This window comes from Ischnura elegans, chromosome 11 (genome assembly GCF_921293095.1).
Source record: "Ischnura elegans chromosome 11, ioIscEleg1.1, whole genome shotgun sequence".
Lineage (NCBI taxonomy): Eukaryota > Metazoa > Arthropoda > Insecta > Odonata > Coenagrionidae > Ischnura > Ischnura elegans.
In genome coordinates, this window is record NC_060256.1 from 70,547,866 (window position 1) to 70,574,217 (window position 26,352).

General features: G+C 36.9%; 1 protein-coding gene across 1 annotated transcript; it reads left to right on the plus strand.

Moving 5' to 3' along the window:
• Window positions 1-9: 9 nt before the first annotated feature.
• LOC124168001 (DNA repair protein RAD51 homolog A) lies at window positions 10-25,765 on the plus strand. Its single transcript, XM_046546079.1, has 7 exons — window positions 10-402; window positions 494-631; window positions 705-914; window positions 5,087-5,295; window positions 9,112-9,241; window positions 13,529-13,650; window positions 25,436-25,765. The coding sequence occupies exons 1-7, from the start codon at window positions 322-324 to the stop codon at window positions 25,557-25,559; spliced, it is 1,014 nt and encodes a 337-aa protein (XP_046402035.1). The 5' UTR covers window positions 10-321; the 3' UTR covers window positions 25,560-25,765.
• Window positions 25,766-26,352: the final 587 nt, after the last annotated feature.

A 26,352-nucleotide genomic window follows, 5' to 3' on the forward strand; every position in this document is an offset into this window, starting at 1 on the left:
TCAAGTTGAAACAAGAGTTCTTTTAGTGTGAAGTGATATTCTCAAGTTTCAAGTGGAGATAATTTCAAGTATTAATGTTATAACGGATAAATATTAGTTGAGCTAGTTATCGAAGTAGCTGCCTATGAATATACTAATGCTTCTCATCGGACTCAGGCAGCAATAATGCTATTATACTTTTTAAAATTAGGTTGTTTAGTCTAAAAGCTGGAGTATCATCACTGCTCGATTTTTTTCTGGAACGTCCTGTCTGTTAGGATCTTTTGCTATAAAACTAAAATCAGGTTATCTTATTGGTAAGTTCCTCATTTTCACGGCAATATGATTACTGCCGCTCATCCTCTCCAGCAAGAAGCCGAAGAGCTCGAGGACTTTGGTCCTCAGTCAATAAACAAGCTAGAGGTTTGTGTTATCTCAGGCATAGATAAATGTTGGTAATTGGTGGATTAATAATGTCCGGTAATCCCTTATAAGATTCTGAAATTACATGCAGGGTCTTGGTATAAGTGCAGCGGATGTGAAAAAGCTTGAAGAAGCTGGATTCCATACTGTGGAAGCAGTTGCATTTACGCCTAAAAAGCATCTTTTGACAATAAAAGGAATCAGTGAGGCTAAGGCTGACAAGATAATTGTGAGGATTTTAATTACTGGTAAATGTGGATGTTTTAAGTCGCAGAATTTTCATTATGTGTATTAATTTGCAGGCAGAGGCATCGAAATTGGTGCCGATGGGATTTACTACAGCTACTGAATTTCATCAGAAGCGATCGGAAATAATACAGCTCACTACTGGTTCGAAGGAACTTGATAGACTGCTAAGTGGTGGAATAGAGACTGGATCCATTACCGAATTATTTGGTGAATTCCGCACTGGGAAAACACAATTATGTCACACATTGGCCGTGACTTGTCAGGTAAATGATGAACAAATGTACATGTATTGACACATCATTATTCTCGCATTCGTTAATGTGATAAAGAAAAGCTAATTAATTTCTTATTGGTGCTTTTCTGTCAACGTTGTGGTTGTTTACCTGAAAAGAAACGTGTTAATACTTCAACCGTGAGTATAAGCCTGCAAGCCTTGTGAAACACACGTAAATGATAAGTGTAAAAGGTGTGGGCAAATAAACAAATTGTCTTGTATTGAATCAATACAAGTACTCTAGCCTAGTGCAACCTTGCTTTATTGGCGTATAATAAATAGGCTGTTTGCCGATGCCAACTTCCGGCCTATGGCACCTGTGCCTATTACGACGATGCTTATAAAAGTAGCTTGAATTTAATCAGCAATACTGTTACTTGCGCGACTGGAATTCCCAAAATGTGTTCGTAAAGTTCGCTAGTTGTGGGTGAAGCGTGAAACTAAATTGGCTCTACATGAGTTTGTGAATGATGTAATATTTTATGGATATGAACCAACTTCCTGGGTGATGATACCGTTATTACAGTACATTTCATCGCCTCCCTAGTAATTCAATATTGATGTATGCACAAAGTCATTGATAGATTTATGGAAAATTAGTCCTTAACTATCAGGTATTATTTAGAAGAAGAGGATTGTTTTATTTATGATCACTGCAATCTTTTTTTAACTTTAAATGATGTATTAGCTCTTGTTATCTTCCATCCTTATTAATTGTTACTGGTGTCTATTTAGTTCTCTTGGAATTACATTCTACCTCTCCCATGTTCCATAATATATCTTACCTCTTAAAATCTTGTACTGCTTAAAGTCAGCCTTAGAAGATTTGCTCTTTCCATTTTGCATTCAATGGTACTTCTTCATTCATAAGTGTTTACATAGACTGCAAGTGGATACTATCTGCTCACCACATGAGAATTTATTCTGTGATTTATTTTTCATAGTTTTTTTAACCCGTTCATATTCTGTTCAATTTGTATTTTTTTAGTCAGGGTGCTTCTTAAGTTAGTACTTATGAACGTTATATTACTGACCAACATTGCTAAATGGTATTGGTTTTGAAACATTGCTCCCAATGAAGTTACAGTGATATGGCTTAATGAGTAAAGAGTATGTATCCATATTCGGCCTCATTCTGTTTGATGAACGTTTAGTTGATAGATGAGACTAATACATTTTACTACAATCCTGGTTTGTGCTATGTATGGTATATTCTCATAACTCATTTTATTGTAATATTGATTTAATTAATTCTTGAATGCAAAAATGGATATTGAATAACTAGCTGTAATTACTTAGTAGCTGCAATTCCCGAGCTAGCCTATAGGAAGGATGAGACATTAAGTTAATTGAAAAGTAATTGCTTTTATCAGCAGGCATATCTGGAATTATCTTCTTTCAAGAGTACAAATCACTGAGATAGCCTTAAAAAAGAACATATTTATGTAATAGTGTCTAATAGTTTTTAAGGAAAGTCTTATTTAATATGATAATGTACAATGACTAAAGGCTATTTCGGTATTCCGTGCATGGATTATAGAAAATTCCTGCTGGGTTTTAGGCTGCCTTTTGCAAAAATTGTCTCTCTAAGCACTTATAAGGCCGTTTTACACGGTACACGGAATTGTGCAATCTGACATACGTGCGAAGGCGCAATCAAAATTGCGTCGTATAAAGCGGTGAATGGCTAGAACACATGCGAGAATGCATGGATGCGAGACGGCAAAATAGCCCCTGTTCTAATTTCGTTCATGCATTCGCGCAATTCCACGCCATTTTAGAAATTAATGCAGCTCTAACCTGCGCAATTCCATGCCCCGTGTAAAACGGCCTTTAGTCTTTGTAATCTTTTCTCCCAAAACACAATATCAATAGGGTGGCTTCCTATTATTTTTTTATTGCCTAAATCGAAAGATTATTACTCCTGGAGTACGCATTGCACGCTTTTAGATTTTTAAATGGCGATATCTATTTTTCGCGATTAAATGAAAAGTGAAAATTTTCAAGCGCGCGAAAACGCGACGGCTAAGTATGAATGCTGGGAGAACTCCGTGTGACGTCGTTCTGGTTCCCGCTGCCGCAAGTGAGGTGACCTTGGGGCGAGGCTTTGAGCGCTGATACGACGCAGGATGCTAGCAGGTAGCAGAGTACCCTGCTAGCAGGTAGCGCTTGGCTTAAATAAGGATTATTAATACCTTATCAAACGAAGAAAACTTTCCAACCTTAGCCAGTTTTAATAAGTGATTATTAAGACATGTTTCCCTGAGCTCTGTGCCTCATGCATGCATTGGTAACCTCAGACGATGTATAACTCCTATCCTCTCATGTAGAAACTAGGTCCCTGTGACGTCACGTGGAGTGGCATCGCATGGGTGCCAATCTGGCGTTTTTCAAATGAGGATAAAATTTGACCCTTGCCATTCGTCTAAACCGGTATTTCAAAAACCAAATAATTTGTGTATTATGAATACACTAATGGTGGGTAACGAATCGCAATCAATGCCTATCGTTTTCTTTGATGAAGGAAACTACCCTGTTGGATTCAGCCAGTTTTATTTAGTCCTTGAGGTTAGCTAATCACTCTTGGTTCATCAAATTTTACATTTTCTTAATAGAAGTCTCTTATTGTACTCTTTCGCTCACCAGTTCCCACCTCACCAGTCTGTTTTTAGACAAAAAATAGTGCGGTTGTCCACCAATGAGTAAATTTAATGCCTGTATGTACTGAGGAGGCGTATCAAATTCCCTATTCTTTGTTCCCACAGTGTAGTTAGGTGTTGGCAGGGGTGCCGACTTATAAAAAATATTGGGGGGGCCCAATCTGGGGGCATTTCCCAGGAAATTCTATAGAGTGAGTTTTAAAGTTTTTAAAAGCATTTTAGATGCCATCTGATCAACATTAGAAACCTGAAAACTCGATTCTCGATAACTGGACACTCAGGAGATAATCATAAAGCCTTACACAATTTGCTTCACCCCCCATAATAAATTTTTGGGGGGGCTCGGGCCCCCTCAAGCCCCATGGAGTCGGCGCCACTGGGTGTTGGTGCGTTGTCAGCAGGGATGGCAATTGAAACTTAATGGAAGTCAAAACCAGTAAAATTTCAAGTTTTGTTCCCGGGAGTGAAATGTAGAAACGATATGGATTTAAACCAGGGGAGCTAAACTCAGGGGGGAACGAAATCGGAGTCAAAAAACCTTGGGGTTGAAACTAAACTAAAACCCTGGGACGAAACCAAACACAGATAATGTTTCGCACCAAAGGGACCACGTGCTTCACCTTCGAACAGTTTAATTTCAAAACACACACCAGGGCACTCATATTTTTACTACTAACAGGAGAACGGTGAACGCAAACTGGCCATTCAATTTTTTAGCTCGATGTTTAAAATTTTCTACACGTATATTAAACACAATGGGTCGAAACTGTTCCCTCTTATCCCCCTCTTCTCAACTTCTGGGAATGAAACTTAAGTATGAGCAGCAGGGTTTCGATTGATTAAGTTTCGTTCCCAGGAGTAAAGTTTCGTCCCGGATCGAAATGAAACTGCTTGGTGATTTTAATTTCATGCAGAAATGAAACAAAATCTAGGCCTCGTATTTTCGTTTCCCTCCGGGTTGAAACAAAACATTTTCGTATTTAAGTAAATGAAAGATCGTAGCACTTTTCCACAAGAATTTTTAATGCATACAATGCGTTTCGGCTCACTGAGCCATCATCTGGTACAAGACCAGATGTCTTGTACCAGATGATGGCTCAGTGAGCTGAAACGCATTGTACGCATTAAAAATTCTTGTGGAAAAGTGCTACGATCTTTCATTTACTTAAATATGTCTAACTTCCACCAATTGAAGCCTGAATCTGTTGAACTCAAAACATTTTCGTTTTTTTTTTTTAACTTTCCTTCCCTCTTTGTCAGAATATCAACTTTCATTTCTCTGGAAAAGTGCCATTATCGCACAAAGTTTAGATTTTAGCTATACTTCTATCAAGTTTCTTTTTAAATAGATTTTAACCTCATCTATATCATTTGGCTGGAGATCTACATTGGTTAGATAACAATTTTCATGATGGATTTCTTTCCTTTAAAATGATGTATTTGTTTGTCTCTTTGTATTTTTAAGTCAATTCAATTCTGTATTATTGCCTTTATCGTATAGCTTCCCATTGACCAGAATGGAGGAGAAGGCAAATGTCTGTATATTGACACAGAGGGCACTTTTAGGCCAGAACGTCTGCTTGCAGTGGCTGATCGCTACAAACTTTCTGGAACAGATGTGCTGGATAATGTGGTTTATGCACGGGCTTACAATACTGATCATCAAACACAACTACTCATTCAAGCATCTGCTATGATGGCAGAGTCAAGGTATGTGTGTTACAATTGGTGAATGTCTTTGGAAGGGTTATAATGAACTTAAAAATGAAGGTCTTCTGTTACTATTGATGAGTCATGGAAGTATGTCAAGGGAAAATAAGTTTTGTGATAATAGGGATGAATGGTTACTTCAGATATGATGTAACTCAAAAAAGTGTTAACAACCTTGGGGTCATTCCATGTCAGTTCATCCAGACATGACACCCACCGACTCGGATTTTGATGAAACTTGGCAATTTTCATCCTTCCGTGTAGGAATGAAACAGTGTAAAATATTTCTAGGCTATCTCTAATAGCTTTTTTTTTCACGACCATTTGAAGTTTGGGTGAAACTGCAGTTTTTCAATGAATGCGGTCTCCAGAGGGAAATAATTTGACTCAGCCATAGTTGTCATCCGATTCTTATGAAAATTTGCAGGTTTACTATAGAAGTCATGAGGATTCCAAAAACTAATTGAAAAATATCCGAGGGATATTGGAAATATCCGAGGGATATTGGAAATTCTCTAAACTCATATGCTTCATAAGATTTTAGAAAATTTTGCATCAAAAACATGGTTCTATTAAACATCAAATTTTGACCTGAAGCAATATCTGAATCAAGCTAAATTATTTTTTCTAATATTCCTTAAGGTATTACCCACCACCTGTAAAAATAAAATTCATGGCTTTTTGCTTGCTTTGTTGTTAAAAAAAATTTATGTAAAATAAATCCCTTTTCACGACTCTGGTAGTCAATGTTGGGTCCTCCTTCAAGTGTGATGAAATTCTTGTTTTAACTGTTTTCTATATCTAAGAAAATATTTACAACATGAATCTAGTACATAATAAGTTCAAAAATTAAAACATTTTTTATGTGCAGGCTGTTTTTGGTCTGGATCAGCTAGTTTTGTATATTTGTTGTTTTCTTGATTAATATTGGTGAATTTACATTTATATGTAATACAAAAGTACATATTAATTATTTGAGCTTTCATATGGGTTTCTGTGCTTCCTAGGTTTTTGTATACAATCTAAAAATTCGAAGGTGGTGCCAGTGGTGAGATGGACACCGCACTCTCATATCATTCATGGAATCGTTCAAGCAAATTCAAAAATGCTCAAAATTTCATTCAAATAATAATCAATCCAATGAAAATTCACACTGTAAAACGGCCTTAACTTTAAACAGATTGAGGCAAAAATCATAGAACATTTCACTATTAACCCTCTTGTTGAATACTAAGGTATAAGTTCCTCTAAACTTATTTATCACACACTATACCCTTACCGATCAAGTACGCGTCCAACAAATGGTGATATTAGAGTCACCTTAGCATCAGCACATGCCACAGCCTGGCACAAAGAGAACAATAACGTAAGATTGCAGAGGATACCATGATCCTTCTCGAGTACCCTGAAAAAGTAGATAAGTATCAATATTTTAGGCTGAAGTAATTACGGAAACAGACTTCTTCCTTTCATATTTAATTTCGGAACATTTGGTATTACAGGATTATCATAGGAATGCAAATTGAATTATAATATGACAGCACAAAAATTTCAAAGAAAAACTGCAACTATACAGAGACATTTATCAAAATTATGAAAATGCAGATAATACCCCTAGACATTTTGCACAAAAAACCTATGGATTTGAATAAATACAGTGAGTCCTCTCCTTGGGAGCACCCAACTTCTGAACTTTCAGAGATACCAACATTCAAGTATGTCCAAAATTTCAAATTTAGTGCCACTGGAGTAGGACGATGAGACTCAAGAGTGGCAAAGAGGAACTTGCACTTGCATGTGACAAATTCTACTCAAACATGTTCTAGGCCCGTGGTTTCTCCTCATATGTATAAACAACCTACCATAGCTGCTGAATTGTATCTAATACACTTCCCACATTGTATGCCATGGACACTAATTAGTGATAAAATCAAGTGATAAAAACCACAACCAAACCCAGTCTGACAAGGTCACAGTACACTTTCTTTCTGAACATGTTTTGTGAGAAAACATAGCAGTTTTTGATCTTTTTTATAAATTGATTTGAAACATTGGATTAATTCTTCATGCCTTAGAAGGCACTTTCTTGTTCATTGGTTCCTATACGTTCCTTATTTTAGCATGCTAATTTCAAAATGAAAAACTTGTTCATCAAAGTAAAAAGTAATGACTTATTTATGCAAATAACTCTTATGCAAACTGATCAGATTGTAGCATACTGTCAATTTTTATTTCCCTGATATTTAATTGCTAGTAGGCAGCTTTTAAATTTGCTGGGAATATTCTGTACAGTGCTAGTAAAAGTAATGTATCAACTTTCTGTGGAGAAAGTCAGAACTTATCCCGAAAGTCGTGCCTCAGAGGATGTGAAAATTCAGGATGAGACAGTTCAGCATCCACTCCACTTGTGTATTCTGTTTGGGCAATAAACGCCCCAGGCCTTCTTAGGACAGTGAGTGACTTAGGATGAACTAGCTTGAAAGTGTGAGACCAAAATATTTTGCCTACTTGTCTTCCTAACGTGTTTCAATTACCATGGTTTTTGTGACTTCTGAAATGCGTGAAATCACTATTATTAATGGAACGCCAATCAAAAAACTTGAGTTATCACCATTCAACAAGGATATTAATAAAACCTGTAGTTAGCTCCTAAGTTGCATAATCTAAAAATTAGATATAATAAAGTGCCCAAATTTCTCTGGTTCCACCTCTGCCTCAAAGCCTATTGTCATGGAAGGTTAGAGGGAAGGGATTATAGGGTCTGGGTGGGTTGCGACAGGCTGACTCTAGCAACCATAGCTAGTTGGTTTTGTACAGCTCTCAAAATATGTGGAATTGCAAAAAATAACCATAAATTGTTGATCAAAAGTCTACAGTAATATGGTGGTTTCCTATTTTTTTATTATCTTCATCGAAATATTATTACTCCCAGAGTATGCATTTCACGCTTTCAGATTATTAAATGATGATATCTATTTTTCGCGATTAAATGAAAAGTGAAAATTGTGAGGGTTGGTCAAGTGAAGACTGGCTGACCGCAATGTGCCCTCTGTTTAAACATCATCAACCAGAAAATCTAGCTGGAGAAATTAAAAGACAGGAAATTATTCTTACCAGAAAATATACGATCATTTCTAGTTTCAGCTCAATTTGGAATCATCCTCTGAGTTGAAATTTTGATTTGCTGGCCAGGTAGGATTCGGATGAAATTTTTTGCTCGACATATTCGATAAAATCTGAATCTCTTAATAATCAGCAAGAAAATTGCTTTCATCTATACTGGAATATATCCGTAATAACTTAAATACTCAATGTGTAGATTCTACATTACAAGCCTGTGTAATGCAAAAACAGTAACAGATGATTTATGGTGAAAAATGTACTTGTTTTTCCTAAATACTGTTTATGTCTTCTTCACAAAGCCTTTCTTGATAAGAAAATTTTTAAGCATTTGCCCTTTGGTGATGCCTGTATGATGAACCCACCTAAGACATGGTGTTTGAGATGGGGGGGGGGGGGGGGGGGGGGGTTGGCACTATCAAGGCCCCAGTAGAGCTTTTGAGAGTGTTGCCATCAGTCCAGGCTTGAGTGGTTTATTTTTTCTATCCGGAACTGTGCATACTTTTTTTAATGAAAAACTAGCACTTGGGGGGGGAATTAATAGTTGGTGGAACATTATTTTTCTCATGAAGCAGTCTTATATGGCTATATTATAACCAAATCAAATCTTCCTGTGACTATTGTCGTTTGAATTAAATGTTGATTTGATTTGTGTGTCATTCTTATGTACTGAATATTTATAATTCCCTTATACAGGTATGCCCTTCTCATAGTTGATAGTGCAACTGCCCTGTACCGAACAGATTATGCTGGAAGAGGGGAGCTCTCAGCCCGTCAGATGCATTTGGCTAGGTTTTTAAGGATGTTACTTCGCTTAGCTGATGAGGTATGTTTCATTAAGCATTTTATTCATATAGTGGTAATCAATAGTTTGTGATTGTTGTCCTACTGATATGTTTAGCTTTATATCTCTCAAATGGAACATGTAAAAGGTATAATACTTATACCATCACACCATTGGATCTCCATAGGGTTGAGTCAATCTGTGCTATCATTGCAATTTGATCCAAACTAAACATTGCTTCCATTGTTAGTTAGTGAATATCATTTTAGCTAATGCTGACTATTTATTGGTAAGAAGTATTAAAGTTATATGAGCAAAGTTCATTTAAAAATTCACACCTATGTCAAAATTAAGCTTGAATACATGAATTGGGTGTTTTTCAGTGTGGAAAGCTCAGAAAAAAGAAAAGGATGAATACTCACAAGTTTTACGTTAATTTTTCTTAGAAACGAAGGGAACATTACAATTGTTCCTCTCACTTGTCACAGTGCAGTACAAGACATGAAGTTCATGTTCCTGTACCCATAGCTATGCACCCGATAACTTCCTATTTTGCCACTTCATGCTTAGTCCTACCAGGTCAAATGGGATGAGAGTTCTTCCACTTGAATCATGTTGTAGTTATGTTTAGGCTGTCTGAAAATGCTATTAGTTATAGAGCAAAAAATCCTCAGAGAAAAACATCATTTGCCTTGACGATTTTTTCTCTTTGGATTTTTTACACAATTTGTGCAATGAGGGTGATGCAAAATTGTAATCCAGTGTTGAACCATTTTGCACCAGAGCCTCGTGGAGGGAACTTCTTCCACGTTGCAGGTCCCTTCAATATTTTTTGCACTCCTCTGTACGAAGCTCTTGAGTTGACGGAAGGCAGAGGGTTGCACCCCTCCAAAGGCACCCATCTCAGCAGGACACCGATCCCTTTCCTCAGCCTCTGTCCAAGGCCATGGACAGATTAAAAGACTCCTCCACAGTGCGATCCCGTGGTCAACTGAGTGAAATAGCCGTGTTTTATATAAAAAAATATTTGTTGTTCCCATCAAGTTTTTAATATATAAATTGGATTCCCTGTGTTCTTCTGAGCGTGAAGAAATTTGAACCGAAGTTCTAACATTCATATTGATGGATTTAGTTAATTTCTATTCCATATCGACTAATTTAGAACTGATCTGAACTCCTTTGATATTAATGCTAGAAATAGGTTTGAAATTTCCATTTGAATAGAGAAAAAAATTCATTTCTAACTTTAGATTTATGAGATAAGCAACAAATATACAGTGAGTCCTCGTTTAACGTTGTTGATTCGTTCCTGAAAAACTCGACGTTAAGCGAAACAACGTTAAACGATGCAGTGTTTCCCATAAGAAACAATGTAAAAAATTTAAATTGGTTCCTAGCCATGTTCCTAACAATCCATTTCTTCGTGAAGAATCCAGAATTTCCCGGGCGAGGATCCAAGGAGGCCAATTATCGGAGCCGTAACTTTAAGCAGACTTTGTGACCAATCGGGAGACACCTGAATCAGGCCAAAACGAAAAAAAAGCACGAGGATGAAGGGCGAGTCAATTTTCGTGATGGTATGAATTCTTAAGCCCGGCGGAAATCGCGAGAAACATTCATTACCGATTATTCACTTCAGCATGATAACGATTCATTCGAAACGAAACGAATTTTCATAACGAAAAGGTTGGGAAGAAGGCATTATTAAATGAAATATAAAAACTAAAAAGAAAGTATTTTAATGGCGAAACATCGATATTTTCAGTAACAGAAGATATTTTAATTGTAAAAACTCGACCTGCAAACCTAAAACTCGACCGATCTCTCCAGCAGTTGCACCTACTTCAATTCTTTTAATAATACCAAGTTTTTGTTCTAATATCGCCGTTTTTTCTTCACGTCTGAAGAACTGCCAGGATAGTCACTCTTCTTCGTGGACATTTTTTTCGGTTGGCATCAGAAAAATAAATGGATAATGGGTAAATGAGGCGATAATTATTCGCTCAGACGCATATTTAACATACGCTACCCACACCAACCTTTTCTGTCGAGCGAAAATTACCAATCGCATTAATATAGTAATAATTACTATACATCAGATGCGCTTGCGTCCTATTCGCCATTCATTTTTTTTTCGCTGCGCATAATTTGAACAACGTTATCGCGAAGCAATAACGACGTTAAATGATCAAGGGTTTCAATTTTTGGACAACGTTATCGTGAAACAACGTTAAACGGGACGACGTTAAACGAGGACACACTGTATATTTTTTGGAAAAAAAAACATTGCAAATAGAATTGGGTGACCCGTGACCACATGGAGATTCGATGAGTGGTTAGGTGAGGGTGGATCTGAGAGGCCAAGGAAGGGCTTGTGCTAAGCTAGGTCTTGAGGGCCGACCACGTAGTTCGGTCTATTGTGTCTGCGGGGGTCACTTTCCTCGAATCAAATATATGTGGCTTTTGTTCTTTTCTGAAGAAAATCCTGCCCTCGAATGTGCGGCATTCGGCACGAAAGGGTTTAATTGAAATTATGTTGATGTATGTGGATCTCAATGGCTTCCTTAGTGATTTGGTCCCAATAGCCCTATGACTGGCAAGGAATTTTTTAACCTTGGCTATTAAGTAGTTTTTTAATCAATTTTCTGCCACTGCTGACTTCATGACTATGGAGAAAGCGTTTGGTGTTTCTTCAACTTAGCCTCAACAGTTTGGCTGGTCTCACCAGCATACTTTTCGACACTCACATAGAACATAGTAAATCCTGGGTGTATTTAAGCTGGCAGAACGTTTTACCAATTGGTTATTTGCCTCATTTTGACTATCAAAGACGTGTGACATTTGAAAGAAAATTAATTCCCCAAGGCCGTACTCTTTGGTGGGCAGATGGGAGTGAGAAGTTTAGTCTTGATACAGTGGTACTTATTTCGTTCAGTATAATTGCAATATTTTTGAACATTCTCCTTTGAGGAGGCCTGCTTGGCAGGAGAAACAAACTTCTCACTCCCATCTGCCCACCAAAGAGTACGGCCTTGGGGAATTAATTTTCTTTCAACTGTTTAACGGCTGTAGTTCGTTCAATCACTTATACGTGTGACATCATTTTCCTTTTGTGTTGGTATCTGGGATGCATCTCATCAAATCTGAGATACTTTTCATGCATCATTAGGGAAGTGATAGACATTATGAAATCCACGACAAACTTCAACAGGGAAGCTTTCCTACTCATGGAAAAGAGTGCTCAAAACAACTTGGGAGAAAAAGGGAGAGGAAAATGCCAGGGAAAACAGACCATTGAGAAGCCTCCTGCACTTCATTGATCTGGAGAAGCCAGCTGCAATGCCAGCAGAAGTGAAGACTACAAAGATGGACACATGCTGTGCATATCTTGATAATCACTCTTCTGAATTATAATTTTCTTTTGAATGTTTTTTGGTATCTCTTCAGTGTAATACAGTTCATTGGTGGTTTAGTAGATATGGGCTAGAATCTAGTCCCCTGAATTTTAAATTAGCTTCGCTGGATTATAATCATTCCCAACGCCTTATTCTTCTCCTCATCTTATACCCTTGCATCAAAATCTTATGATTGAGACTCCTATTTCATCCTTTTCTACCTAACTTTTTTTCTTTGATTACTTTTGTGTTTAGTTAGCTTCCATCGAGGAGAAGTTAAAAGAAAAGCTAGTGCAGTCTAATCTGTAGCACATCACTGGAAGGCATGAAAACATTGATGCTGTGGAGGGTGTATAAGAAAAGACTGAAGGTAATTGAGATGTGGGTGTAGAAGATAATGGGGAGACTGAGATGGATGAAGAAGAAAAGGAATAAGGAAGTGCTAGGTAAAGTACATGTGGGAGGAAGGACTTTTAAAAGAGATATATAGGAAGAGGAGGGTTTGGATGGAGTGAGTACTTATTTGGGTGGAGGTGCTGAATACTATGTTAGGGGGAAAAAAGTTATGCAAGTAAAATGGAAAGGAAGAGAAAGTTTATGGATCACATGAAAGGGTGAGGGCCTTATTCTGAATTATAGAGGGAGGGACAACATAGGAGATGGTGTAGACCAAGGCGATTGACAAAGTACTTTATTTGAGTCTACTGATACTGGTTTTGAAAATTTGTTTATGCTTCCTCAGGAATTGTTTTTAATAAGCCGAAGGATTGATTATTCATGCATGAACCAAATTCCAACTTGAATGATGAAGGTTACCAAAAACAGATTTTAACATGCGTCAATTTAAAGTATCTTGAATATTTAAAAAATATCTGCCTTCTTTTATACTCTTGAATTGTAAGTGTATTAATTTTTTAAACCATTCCTTACAAAGTTTGGTGTGGCTGTGGTGATAACCAACCAAGTTGTGGCTCAGGTGGATGGTGCTGCCCTGTTTGCTGCTGATCCTAAGAAGCCAATAGGAGGGAATATCATAGCGCATGCCTCAACAACTCGGTAAGTTTATAAAGTTAATATTTTCTTTGTCAAAGATATTGGAGGAAGAATGGCCATGGTGAAGAATGGTTGATGAAGATAGCCATTTTTTTCTCCTTGGTTTCAAATTTGTGTGTTGCTGTCGTTAAGAGGGGGACAGAGTAATTTCTTGCCTGGAGTTTAAATTTTTGTGCTTGTTTGTGGAAACATTATATGAATTCTTGATATTATCCACATCCACAATATCGGTGTACATCATATTTTCCAGTCTTTCTTATCCTCTCTCTGTATTTATGTATGTCACATGCTCTCAAAGTTGGCAGTCAACATTTTTTGTTTGGTTTTATTCTCTTCATGCGATTTCATAGTGCAGTTGTGCTCTTTATAAGCAATTGCATCTTTTTTGTACTATGTATTAAAAGTGTGACCAGTTGAAGACATGTATGTTATTGAGTCTCTGCGAGGCCATTTCTACAAGAGCGTGGTAGAGAACATAGTGACAATAGACCATGCAAAACCTACACCAGGACTCAATGTGTGTCAATGAATAAAATGAAAAGTAGGCAATTTGGGAGAAAATTCCATCCTGACACTCAAAAGAAGTGTTAGTGGTTGTCTAGATACAAAATAAAGAACAAGTTGCTGTGTTCTCTAATAGCAAGCCCAGTGAGACGGATTTTCTCTAAAACTAATTATTCATGCTTCATTTGATTACAAATATTTCTCCCGGATTTCTAGAATAGAACCCTTTGATGCCATCCTAAGTGCTGGGTAATGACTCATGTTAACATATCTACACCAGGTTTATTTGTTTTGTGTAACTACTGGAAAATAATCATGATAATATTTTTAACAACTATGATTATCTGTGTGTTATTGAAATACCTTAGTTGTGAGTAATTGCTGTTCCTAAAGTACACTACTATCTTACCAGTTTGGCTTCAGTCCTAAAAATTCCCCTGTGTTTTTAGTTCTTTCACTGTTGTTGCACAAGTTAATTTAAGGGAATCTGCATTTATGGACATAACACTTAAATGTACCCCTTATATCATGTCCTAGTTTACAAAAAGGTGTCATTAATTATGCTTCCTTCTTTTATGGTAGTATTTGTGATGTGATGTAAAAGACATCTTTGAAGCTCTCAAAAAGAGAATGTCTGAAAATCTTGAACATGAAATAGGTAAGGGAGACCCACTGCATGAGGAAGAATATGGGAAGGGAAACATGAAGGATGGGGAAGGGAGTTACACTATAACCATTCTTTCCTCACTTTCATGGGTTCCTTTCCTTTGTGGGATTATTACTGAGGTTTATGGTTTTTTTCCATGGCAACTAATGTACGAGGGTGTATTGAAAAGTAAGGTATCCAACGATGCTATTTCCGAACACGAGTCGCTAGGAAAAATTTGACCGCAGCACTACATTCCTTGGTTCCTATGCTAAAATTTAAAACCACTCATGTTACTTTAAGCCATTTAGTCGCTGTGTAGCAGTCGTCAAGGATGAAGCTCCCACTTAGCTCGCCCGCCAGGTGTGAACTATGCTAAGTTATTCGATTTTTGAAAGCGAAAATGTTTTCCCGGATAGAAATTTGCTACCAGTTAATGTAGGTATATGATAAGAATTGTATGGCCATCAAAAATGTGCGGAAATAGTGCCAGGAGTTTTCTAATGAGTGGAAAAATGTCCATAATGAGCAGTGGTCAGGGAGACCGAATTTGCTAGAATCAACAGTGGCTGCAAAAGTTTCGTCCTTTCAGGATGTTCAATGCATATATGGCACCTGTTTCTCCATTGTAATTAGGCTATGAAATGTATGCTTATTTTCTTTGGACCCTCATATCATATTAGCTTCTGCTCATTATGTCAATTGAAATCATGAATATAATATATCGCTTTCAAATTGCTCTAAGTAAACACACTTACCAATGAAAAATGCGATGGTGGTTGGCGTAATATGGTGAAACTCCTTCATGATTCACAAAGGTTAAGAAAAGACTTAGCTGTGGGCTTAACTTAGTGGGCCAAACCTCACCCAACATAACATTAGTTAACGAGCAGTTGTATTCTCACCATTCACCACTTTTCATTGTTTTTTCTGAGAAACCATTACGGATGACACTCACTACTCCATAACACCCCTCCCCGTATTTCGTCATCATACACCAACCCTCGGCTACCCCGTGCAGTGACCCATCAGCGACGTACTTCCCAAACCTACCTTCCCTTCCCTTACCCCCTCCACCAAATAATACACCGCAATTCACGACACCTCTTCTCTCACAAACTATCAGCAATACATTGTATGCTTCACAGATTATGATTGATTCCATCGTCGAATTACAACAGGATGAAGGAGCTAAACACAATCAAACTAATTGCATCCAATAATGGGTACTCCGAAGTTCCCCCCTTTCTCCACATCCACTCTACCACCCCTCTAATGCCTTCAAGGGTATAAATTGTATGTACTGATACTTGTAATTGCCAGATGATGATACGCTGTATCGAAACCGGTCGCAAATATATTTTATTTTGTGAAACAGCTAAGTCTTTTCTTAACCTTTGTGCAACACTTACCAATGTCTGCTGAATCATAAAAAATGCCTAGCACACTAATGTGGCAGCTGCATGAAATAGTTGAATAGAAAAATGTACTGTCGTGGTAAATGCAAATATGCTTATTAATTGCTATGGAGTATTGTGAAGTAATATATGAATTTGTAATAGGGATGTGCAAGCAGTACTTTTTGATCTCGAGTGGAGTATTGAGCCGAGTTGAAAACTATTCGTGTGTATCGAGTTGAGTGAAGTCTTGCAATTCCTGAACTAGTCAATACAGCAATGCATGCTTGAACATATTCTCATTTTTCCTATCCTCATGTGAATTATCTATTCTGTTTAATATTATTTACGTAAATAAATCATGTAATATTTTTTCCTTACAAAATCTGATGCAGGAAAACTAATTGTTCCACATGCTCGGGCAGCAGGTTTTGATGTCTCCATACTACAGTGTTTCTGCATGCATAAAGTTGTCTTTTGCAATACACTTGAGTGGCTGGACAAGTACTTTCTTTAAAAAGTTGCAAGATGGGAACCTTGAGAATTTTTTTTAAAAAGTTGTCGCAACGATTTTTATGGATCTTGAATCTTCCAGGAATATAAGTGAACAAGTGAACCAACGATGGCACATAGCTTTAGCTATATATACCAAAAGATTTTTCTCTGTATTTCTTTCTTCGTTTAATCAACCATAGCAACTCTTTTTTTGCTAGTTCAAGAAGGAAAGAAAACGGAACAAAGAAATAAGCGACAATTAACGTCGTACGTATGTGGTACTTAAAAAGTCTTTAAAAATCGTGATGCCAAGCACCAGGAAAAAGCAGCATTGTTCGCCAAAACCTAAAAGTTGCATTTTTTCCATAGAAATCTTAACAATTTGTACATATCCTCTCACAAGGGGAGACCACGAAAGTTGCTCCGCCTTTTTCAATGCCGTATTTTTTATGGCCTTCGGAATGGTGAACACATCCCTGAACTAGTAGTGGTTCCGTTGAATGGGCCTTAGTTTGGCTGTAATTAATTAATTTTCATGCGGTACTTTTCACAAGCCGCATATAGTTTCATGATATCGCTTGCATCGACAGGAGGGTCAGGTGGGGTAGTGGTTAGAGTTTACGGCTACCACCCGGGGGACCAGGGTTCAAGGCTCTGTTCTCGCTATGTATTTTCTTGTCTCCTTTGTGATCATACGGCGTCAACTTTTTCATTAATTTTAATTGCGGCAAGCATAGACATGCGACTAATTTTTTATCACCATAATGGCGTTAGGTATTTAAGCAGTGTCATTTCAAACACGGAGATACGACGACTGCACTAGCAAGGGTTGGTGTGCTCCAAAATGTTAATTTTTTCATTGCTTATACTGATCAACTTCCACGTTAAAAATGGAAACCACTCTTGCTCTTGGTTTTCACGAGGCTTCTCTTCTCTCCTACCCTTCTTAGGACTTCCTCGTTACTAACTCGGTCGATCCATTTGATTTTCATCATTCTTTTGTAGCACCACATTTCAAAGGCCTCTATCCTTGCTTTCTCCGCTGCGGTCATTGTCCATGCCTCACTTAGTTTTTTATATAGTAAATTTTAACATAACCTTTTAATGAAACCCAAATTTTAAGTGCTAAAATTATGTAAAATGTCTTTGCAGGCATGTCATTTTTCCAAAATTTTCCTAAATGGGGGAGGGGTGGTGGGTGGGAGTTCGCCCTTCCCCATCCCCTCTCATTCCCCCAAAGCATATGCCACTGCAATGAGGAATGTATGAAAGAGGGAATGTTACAAACATTGAGAGTACAAAAGTTGAGTATTGCCTGTAACATAAAGAGTGCTCTTCTTAAAGAATGGTATTCAACTGAAGCAAGTTTGTCGGGACATTTGAGTCCTGTTGATCACATTCAAGGACTGTTTTAATTTACATGAAGTATATGTGCCATAATAGGGTAGTTTCCTTCATCAAAGAAAACGAAAGGCATTGATTGCGATTCGTTACCCACCATTACTGTATTCATAATATACAAATTATTTCGTTTTAGAAATACCGGTTTAGACGAATGGCAATGGTCCATTTTTATCCTCATTTGAAAAGGGCCAGATTGGCGCCCATGCGATGCCACTCCACGTGACGTCACGGGGACCTAGTTTCTATACGAGAAGATAGGAGTTATACATCGTCTGAGGTTACCAATGCATGCATGAGGCGCAGAGCTCAGGGAAACGTCTTAATAATCACCTTTTAAAACTGGCTAAGGTCGGAAAGTTTTCTTAATTTGATAAGGTATTAATAATCCTTATTTAAGCCAAGTGCTACCAGCCAGCAGGGTACTCAGCTACCCGCTAGCAGCCTGCGTCGTATCAGCGCTCAACTCGCCTCAAGGTCACCTCACAGGGCGGCAGCGGGAACGAAATACGTCACACGGAGAGATTTCCCGGCATTCATACTTACGCGTCACGTTTTCGCGCGCTTGAATATTTTCACTTTTCATTTAATTGCGAAAAATAGATATTGTCATGTAAAAATCTAAAAGCGTGAAATACGTACTCCAGGAGTAATAATCTAGGCAATAAAAAAATAATAGGAAACCACCTTATTAGTGAGATAGAATGGGGGATGAAATTGGTATTATGAAGGACAAGCACGTCTAGAGGTTCTCTGACTCCTGTAATTTGCTGTTAAGTGGGTAGTGTTAATGGTAGGATCTGTTTCTTGAAGGAAAGAGAGTCGGGTTAGAGGTTGATGCGGTGATTTTACCTCATAAGATAAACTTTTTTGCTCCTTGCTGGTTTTTCTGAAGAACTAATGTTATTATTCCAGCTTTACCCTTAATAGGCTCATTTCACCTCATATTTGATGTTTGTGAGTATGAATTTCCAGCTAGAATCTTAGTTGAAATGTCTTCATTCTTATTTGTATGTAACATAAACTTTATTACAGTTTTGGATGACTTTTTTGAGACATCTTCCCTTATTCATAAATGACCATAATATTTTTCTCACACATTACCCCCACTGGCTTCTAATTAATATGCCACCACAAATGAAACTTAAATTAAAATGTAAGAAAGTATTTTTACTCAATTAATTTATTATTCATTAAGATATTGCTTCTAGCCACCCCCTCTTTACCTATTTCCTCTAGCAACTTTTCTATTTTGCCGCAATCATTTTTCTTGCAAATCCTTGCCACCCTTGCCTTCTGTTTCCCACTGCAATCTATTCTATATTTCCCTATGCATTCTCTTGTATTCTCTCTATATTTACATTCTTTCACTTCCTTCTCTACTCCATTCTCATAGTAATGTTCTCTATGATCTATGACTTAGTAATCCTTCTGCCCTCCACATAACCCAGGCACAGATTCAGCATCATATTTGGGGGGTCATGACCAGGGTGCGAAGAGTATGTAATACCCCATTGGAGAGAGGGGCATTTTTACAGTAGGGAGTGCTATGCATTACGATTAATACACTCAAACTTCTTTCACGTTTGGGTCTTGTGGATATGCATTTGCATTTACCATTTGATAAAATTGGGAGGGTATTACCCCTGTGTTCCCCCATAAATATGCCCCTGATGTAAACAATGGACTTTTGTACCACTTAGGCTATTACAGTTAATCCTTTTTCTCCATTCCTTTACTTTCTATATGCCCATTAATTAACCGCTTGCTACTCTCCCCGAGTACCTGGTACATATTCTCTTTTCTTGGTTCTATATAGAACTTCTTATCTACATTCCACTTCCTGTCCCCATCAGCCTTAATATGTCGTTTTGATCCTGGTATTACATCTTAATAGGTAGTACTAGTTCGTGGTCCAAATCCCCATTGCTGCTGGGAAGGTGTATAAGTTTTTCACGTTACTTTTAAATCTCTTACAATGATGTGTTTAGTATTATTCCTGATCTACTCTGGCATTTTCCTGGTGTACCTGCGACTGATTGATGCCTAAATCAAATGTTTGCCATGAATAAGTGGTTTCCTCTATGAAATCCTGATTTCTTCCCAATTTCATTTCATATTCTTTCTCAGTATTCCTGTGTTCAATTTCTAACTTCCACTACTTCACCATTCCGGTACCCTATGACTAAAATCCAGTTTTGCCTACTGATAAATTCCCCTATTATTTCCTCTTGCTCTCAATCTATCCCATATACTTCCTTCTCCTTACAATTAGTAATTGGCATAAACATGTGCACCATGTAAGGGTTAGATTAAAGTGATTCAGTTTTCATTGCCAGAATCTCGTTACTTACCTGATATTTTCCCTACTCTATTTTCCCCATTTCCACGTCAAAAATCTTAGCCAGCCTTTGCCACTATTGACCTCATCATACATACCCACATCCTGCACCCATCACTCTAATAATCCCTGCTCTCCTTCTATCTCATCTTGCACAGTCTTAACTTATTACTCTCTAATTTTCATGTTTTATTTTTTCAAGCTTTATCACACTCATCATTTTCTTATCTTTCCATGTTTCGGCATTCATTACTGTGCTCTTTATCATATTGTAATCATATTCATGAATTGCATCATTCAGTCACATAAAATCATATCATATTGATTTGTGTAATCATATTGTAATCATGTGGGAAGGCCTGAACATTCTGCAAGATAGGTTCCATGATTAGTCTAAAAAATTGTGAAATTAGTCTGGAAAGTTTGGGAATTTCAACTTGATGCTTGATTGGTAACCCTGTGCAATATTCTAGTCTCCCAGATTTTCCCGATCCGGTTCTCTACAGTTCCCTCTCTTTTCCCACTTTTTGGAACACCTAGATTATCACCCAAGCTTTTTATTTGATCTTCAGCACCCGCTGCCAGAACCAGGTCTTGGAGGCTTCTCGTCTCATCTGGCAAGCTTTTCCAATGGTCCATGTTTCTTATCTGTGGAGTGCTGTTTCCCATACAAATGAATTCAGTTACTGTTCTCTCGTCTCCATTCTATGATCTGGGAGCTAATTAAGTGCCTTTTTGTCATGAGTGCTGTCTAAGCTTGGGCTATACAATGCTTTGTTATGCTTATTTCACCAAGTCACAATGCATGTATTATCTTTCTTATTATATTTTAACTTTCCTCATCACTTTCCTAAAATTCCTTGTTCCTGCCTTTATAAAATTTGCATGCGAAACTCGTGGGATATATCAATGAGAGTGCAGTATTAATTTTATTGAAAGATCTGCAGAAATGATGTAGAATTATTGAAATCTGTGTGAAATATTATAAGAACCTATTGCCTTTCTTTTAAATTCATGTGAAATGTTGCGGAAACTATCATAATGTGAGATACTTGTGTGACAACCAGTGGCAGATTGAAAATCTTGAGTGTAATTCTTGTGTAAAGATAGTGTGTGAAAAACACGTAAAATCAATAACACTCAATGAGGGAAAAGGTAAAGAATTAGGTGTAAAAATACGGTTCATAAACTTATGAGTGAAAGGTGCTTGCTATGAAAGAAACTTTGCCTTAGAAAATTCTTTTAAAAAGTCAACTTGATCCCAGACTTCTTTCCTCCCCAGACCTCAGATAGATCACCTTTTGTGTACCTCACTAGTGTTGGTGACTCTACCGGGATTGGGATTAATTATGACTAATCTTGCTAGAACAACTCAATGAGTGATTGGAGCTTGCAGGCTTTTCCACCTCAACAAGGTGGTAGGTAGCCCAATGTATGCGGGGAATTTTTTCTTCTCGAAAACGTTCATGGAAACTTAGGACTATCATGGTGGAAAACAACCTATGAGTTTTGTTTAAAGATCTCAACATTCAGCCAAAATATTATTCTTAAAATCTGAAAATCACTAGTTTAGCGCAAAGGAATAAATGATAATTTATTCCCATATCCGCCTTGACATGATTTTTCATTTGAGCAAGGATGTAAGTACGTCCAAGTCCAAGAGAGGCTTACCGATTTGGAATCAGTAGAATTTTATTAGAATCCGCGTGTTGCCTAGTCGCTATCTGTGTGAAGAACTAGCGAAATCATTTTACGAGGAATAATGTTCAGTTATCGAAAATTGTTCGTACTTACGTTTTAAATACATAACGTCGAGAATAATTACGTTATAAGACTAAGCGGTGCTTGTGATGAGATTAATTTTTCGCACCGCTTCGGTCAGTGGTCTCGTTATGCGATTTTCGTTGATGCTGGCACGTAGACAAAGCAAGGAATAATCTCACGTTGCCCCTCATAATTACTAAATATCGTATTCAAATATATGGGTAACATAGTGCGTCTTGTGGCCGGCGGAAGCGCTAGCGAATGTTAATATTGGTTTTTAAATACTTGTCGTCAAAGTCAAGCAATTTCCTGCTTCCTTCTACATTTACTTTTGTTTTAAACCCACCGACGGCAAATTTGAAATAATTTAGCTTTTATAGCTCGTAAATGCGTTCCATAAGAATGCATCCTTCCGACCTATTTCCGAAAGTGACCAGGTTGGCGCTAGCGTCGTGACGTTCCCGGGAGAGATGAATCGAGACATTCATAAATTGATCTAGATTTGAAGTATTTTTTTCTGTATTTGTGATTAAAATTCTTGCTAAGTTTCGATTGTAATTTTCTTCTAACTGGTCTCCCACTTTCAATTTATTCTTTATGTAGTTTCCCGAGACCATCGTGCTAGTGCGGTTTTCTTTTTTGCATTTCCTCCGTTGTGAGGAAAAATACAGCTGCAAACGCTGTTCAAAATATGATTATAAATTAGAAATCCGTGGAGAAAAATTATGAATTATCAAATTAGTTTGACGAAGTAATGTGTACGAGGTTTTCAGAATAGATTAGTTATAGCATTTATCCAGATATCATACATGTACTAATTTGCTCTCTTATTTTTATTTTCATTGGGAAATAATCTCATTAGCCATCATACCTAATTTTTTATGATTATTGTGTCATATTAGGCGGTGAAATTGAGATAATCTAGATTCACTATTGATTAATATAATTCAAGGATCATATTTGTCAGCCTTGCTTTTGAATTTAAATGCTGGCATAATTGGAAATAAATTTGATTTAATGCCTCTATGTTCTATGTCTGTTAATTTTAATGAAAATGACAGAGCAGGTGATTTAGTTACACATGTTTTAAACTTATTTTTTTGTTTTTTTTTCACCCCTAAAAACGACTCTAATGCCTTTACATTGACTGGCATCAAATAGCTTGATGCCTTGTAATTTATTTTCTCATTTTATCACTGTATATTTTTGTTATTTATGTGTGAGGGCCCCTCTCCTACAATGTCTTTGGTGTAGAGTATTAGATTGAGGGTAAGAGGGTTCCTTCCTTTGGATTACCACTTTTACCATGCCCTGACATTGTTGACAAATGAGGCTTTTTTGTATTTCAAACTTTTCCTAGTCTTCAATTTTTTTATGACCATGCATTTCATAAATATTTTTATCCCAGTACTAACCCCCTCCTTTACCATTAGCTTGTAGCACTTGGTCTCTTATTTTTGCATCTTACCCCTTAAAATAATTTTTTTCGTACCATCTTAATGTATGTAAGTTGAGTTTATGATAATTAAAGGTTCATATTTTATTAATGAGGTCATTTTTATCAGAGGACTATGTGCAGGACTTGTGTTTTGCTGGTGGTATTCAGTATATAATGGGTTCCTGTATTTTTGCGATTTGACCCCTGTGATTAATTTTATCCAGTTACCTTTCATTTAGTTTTCATGCTTGCAATGTGTGCTGACTGACCAAAATAATCATTTTATAATTGCATTGTAAATCATCAAATTTGATCTTTTTCAGTGTGTTACGTTATTTCATTATAAGTTGTGGTAGTTAAAATATGTGGAATTTGCCGTTACATATGATGTTGACATTATTGGATTAATGAATAAAAAAACAGCATTAACCTCCAATAGGGTGCAATGTATATCTGACTTGAAAATCATGGTTGTGGAAACTAGACAATTTCCGACATCGGCATGCTTGCTAAAATTCTTGCTTAAGAGTTAAATGAATCTTAAAGAGCCAGTTTTATAATTTCTGGTTTGCGCTTATCATAAGATGATACAGCCTTCTTCTTTATTTGTCAGTGGCAGAAGGTTCTGTTTGTATTGATGTCTGATCTTATGCATAAGTGAGCCAGAACTTTCATTCACCTCTAGGTTAAGTTAAAGGCTCCATCATCATTTGGTAACCTTTAACCAACCATGTTGAGACTAGCCTTAAATGCTCAATGATGTTATGTGATAGATCATAATTTAAGATCCTCATTGTGACTCCTATGACTTGCTAAATTTCTTCTGGGTCTCTAGGCATGTTCTGCAATGGTAGACAATGGGAGCTTGAGATAATAATTATTTGTAATGGTGTTTTACTTAGAATGCCACTACACTTGTGAGAATAGTCATTCTATTAAAACAGTTTTTCAGAGGCTGCATTAATGAGCGAAGAATACAATATATGATGCCATTTAGATCTTGAAAATATTTGGAGATGCGCTTAATTGTATCTGGGGAGTTGTGTTGATAAGATTTCCATCATGTTGTAACTTGGCTTATTGTTATGTGTTTATATTAACTGTATTGCCTATCAAAGAGACTTGTTTATAATAGATGCTCTCTTATTATCTATTATGGCTCTATTATTTAATTTTAGTGCATTACATTAATTTCGTGTACCTAGTAGATTTTCAGAGGTGTGCATTTTTTTACCTGGCTGTTAAATAAGCCATTCATTTTATGTCATGATTTTGCAATTTTGTTAACATGGTATGTAGCTTATATAAGGTTTTTACAGAATTTTTAGTCCCTGGGTTCATACTGGCATAACTCGGGATACCATCGACTTAAATGTAGAGTTGTCCTTTCTATCAAACTCCAGTGAATGTCTGAAGTCTTATGAGTGACGTTTTTCTTTTAATTTTTCAATTTATACAAACTCGTATCAGGGAGCACATACTAGAAATCATTAAAAATCTCAAACCTCCAGAAAAATTAATTCTAAAATAATTTTTGCTGTGTCCCAAGCGAAATAAAATCATATATTTCATTTTAAACAAAATTAAAATTTCAAGAGCAGCCAATTGGAGACTTTAGAGATGTTTGGTGCAATTCAGTCTTTGACTGGCTTGACAGTTGGTGCTATGAGGTGGTTAGTATGTAGTTTATCACACTGTTTTGAGAATACCTGTTCTAGAAGAAGACAAAATTAGTATTACCATTAGGTTGCAAATGTTTACTAGCAATACTGAGAATATTCATCCAAATGTATCCTTTACAGGCTTTATTTGAGAAAGGGGAGAGGCGAGACAAGGATTTGCAAGATATATGACTCCCCATGCCTTCCTGAAACTGAAGCTATGTTTGCCATCAATGCAGATGGTATCGGGGACGCAAAGGAATGAAGATATCTAGTGACTGTCCTTGGTGACTTAAATTCCAGAAAATGTTCTATGGTCGAGTGTATGTGCTAATTTTTAGTTCAGCAGTTGTCCGTTCTTAGTTTTGTTCCAATGTGATACAGATTTTATGTTTAGTTTATATTTAAAGGCGCATGGGGCCACAAAGTGTATATTTTTATAAGTATTTGTAAATAAATCCATCGATCATTCGTATACATTGATTTTTGGGAGAGAATGCATGTAATTGGAATAGCCATGACCAAGACCTCAAGGAAATGCGATGACATTGCAATCAGGCGCTTTAATACGTCATATACCTGTGGGTTCTCTAGATACCCGAGGTTAGTACTACTCCCACAGCTCGCGTTCTCGAATGCTAAAGGTTTGAAATTAAAAAATAAATAAATTCCGACAAAATGCGTAAGTAAAATTTTCTTTTCCGTAATCACATAAGGATGTTGGGAAAATACTGTTATTTTAATTACTATCGCTCATGTTAGTATCGTATGTGACGTAATAGGTTAACCAACGCCAGTTGGGCTTACCATAAAAATCAATAACATTTCCATTACGCTGTATTTGTTAAATTCTCCTCGGGCAACTATATTCCTGGATCGAATGATCCTACAACGCACTTCCACTATTCTAAGTAAAACCACTGATGACCGCGTACGTAATTTTACCATGGCACATCAACACTACAAGTTAGTATAGTCACGGCACATGTAAGGTTGCTCAATCACGATAGTATTAAAAGCGTATATTGATATTTCTAAATCACTAATTATAAGGTATC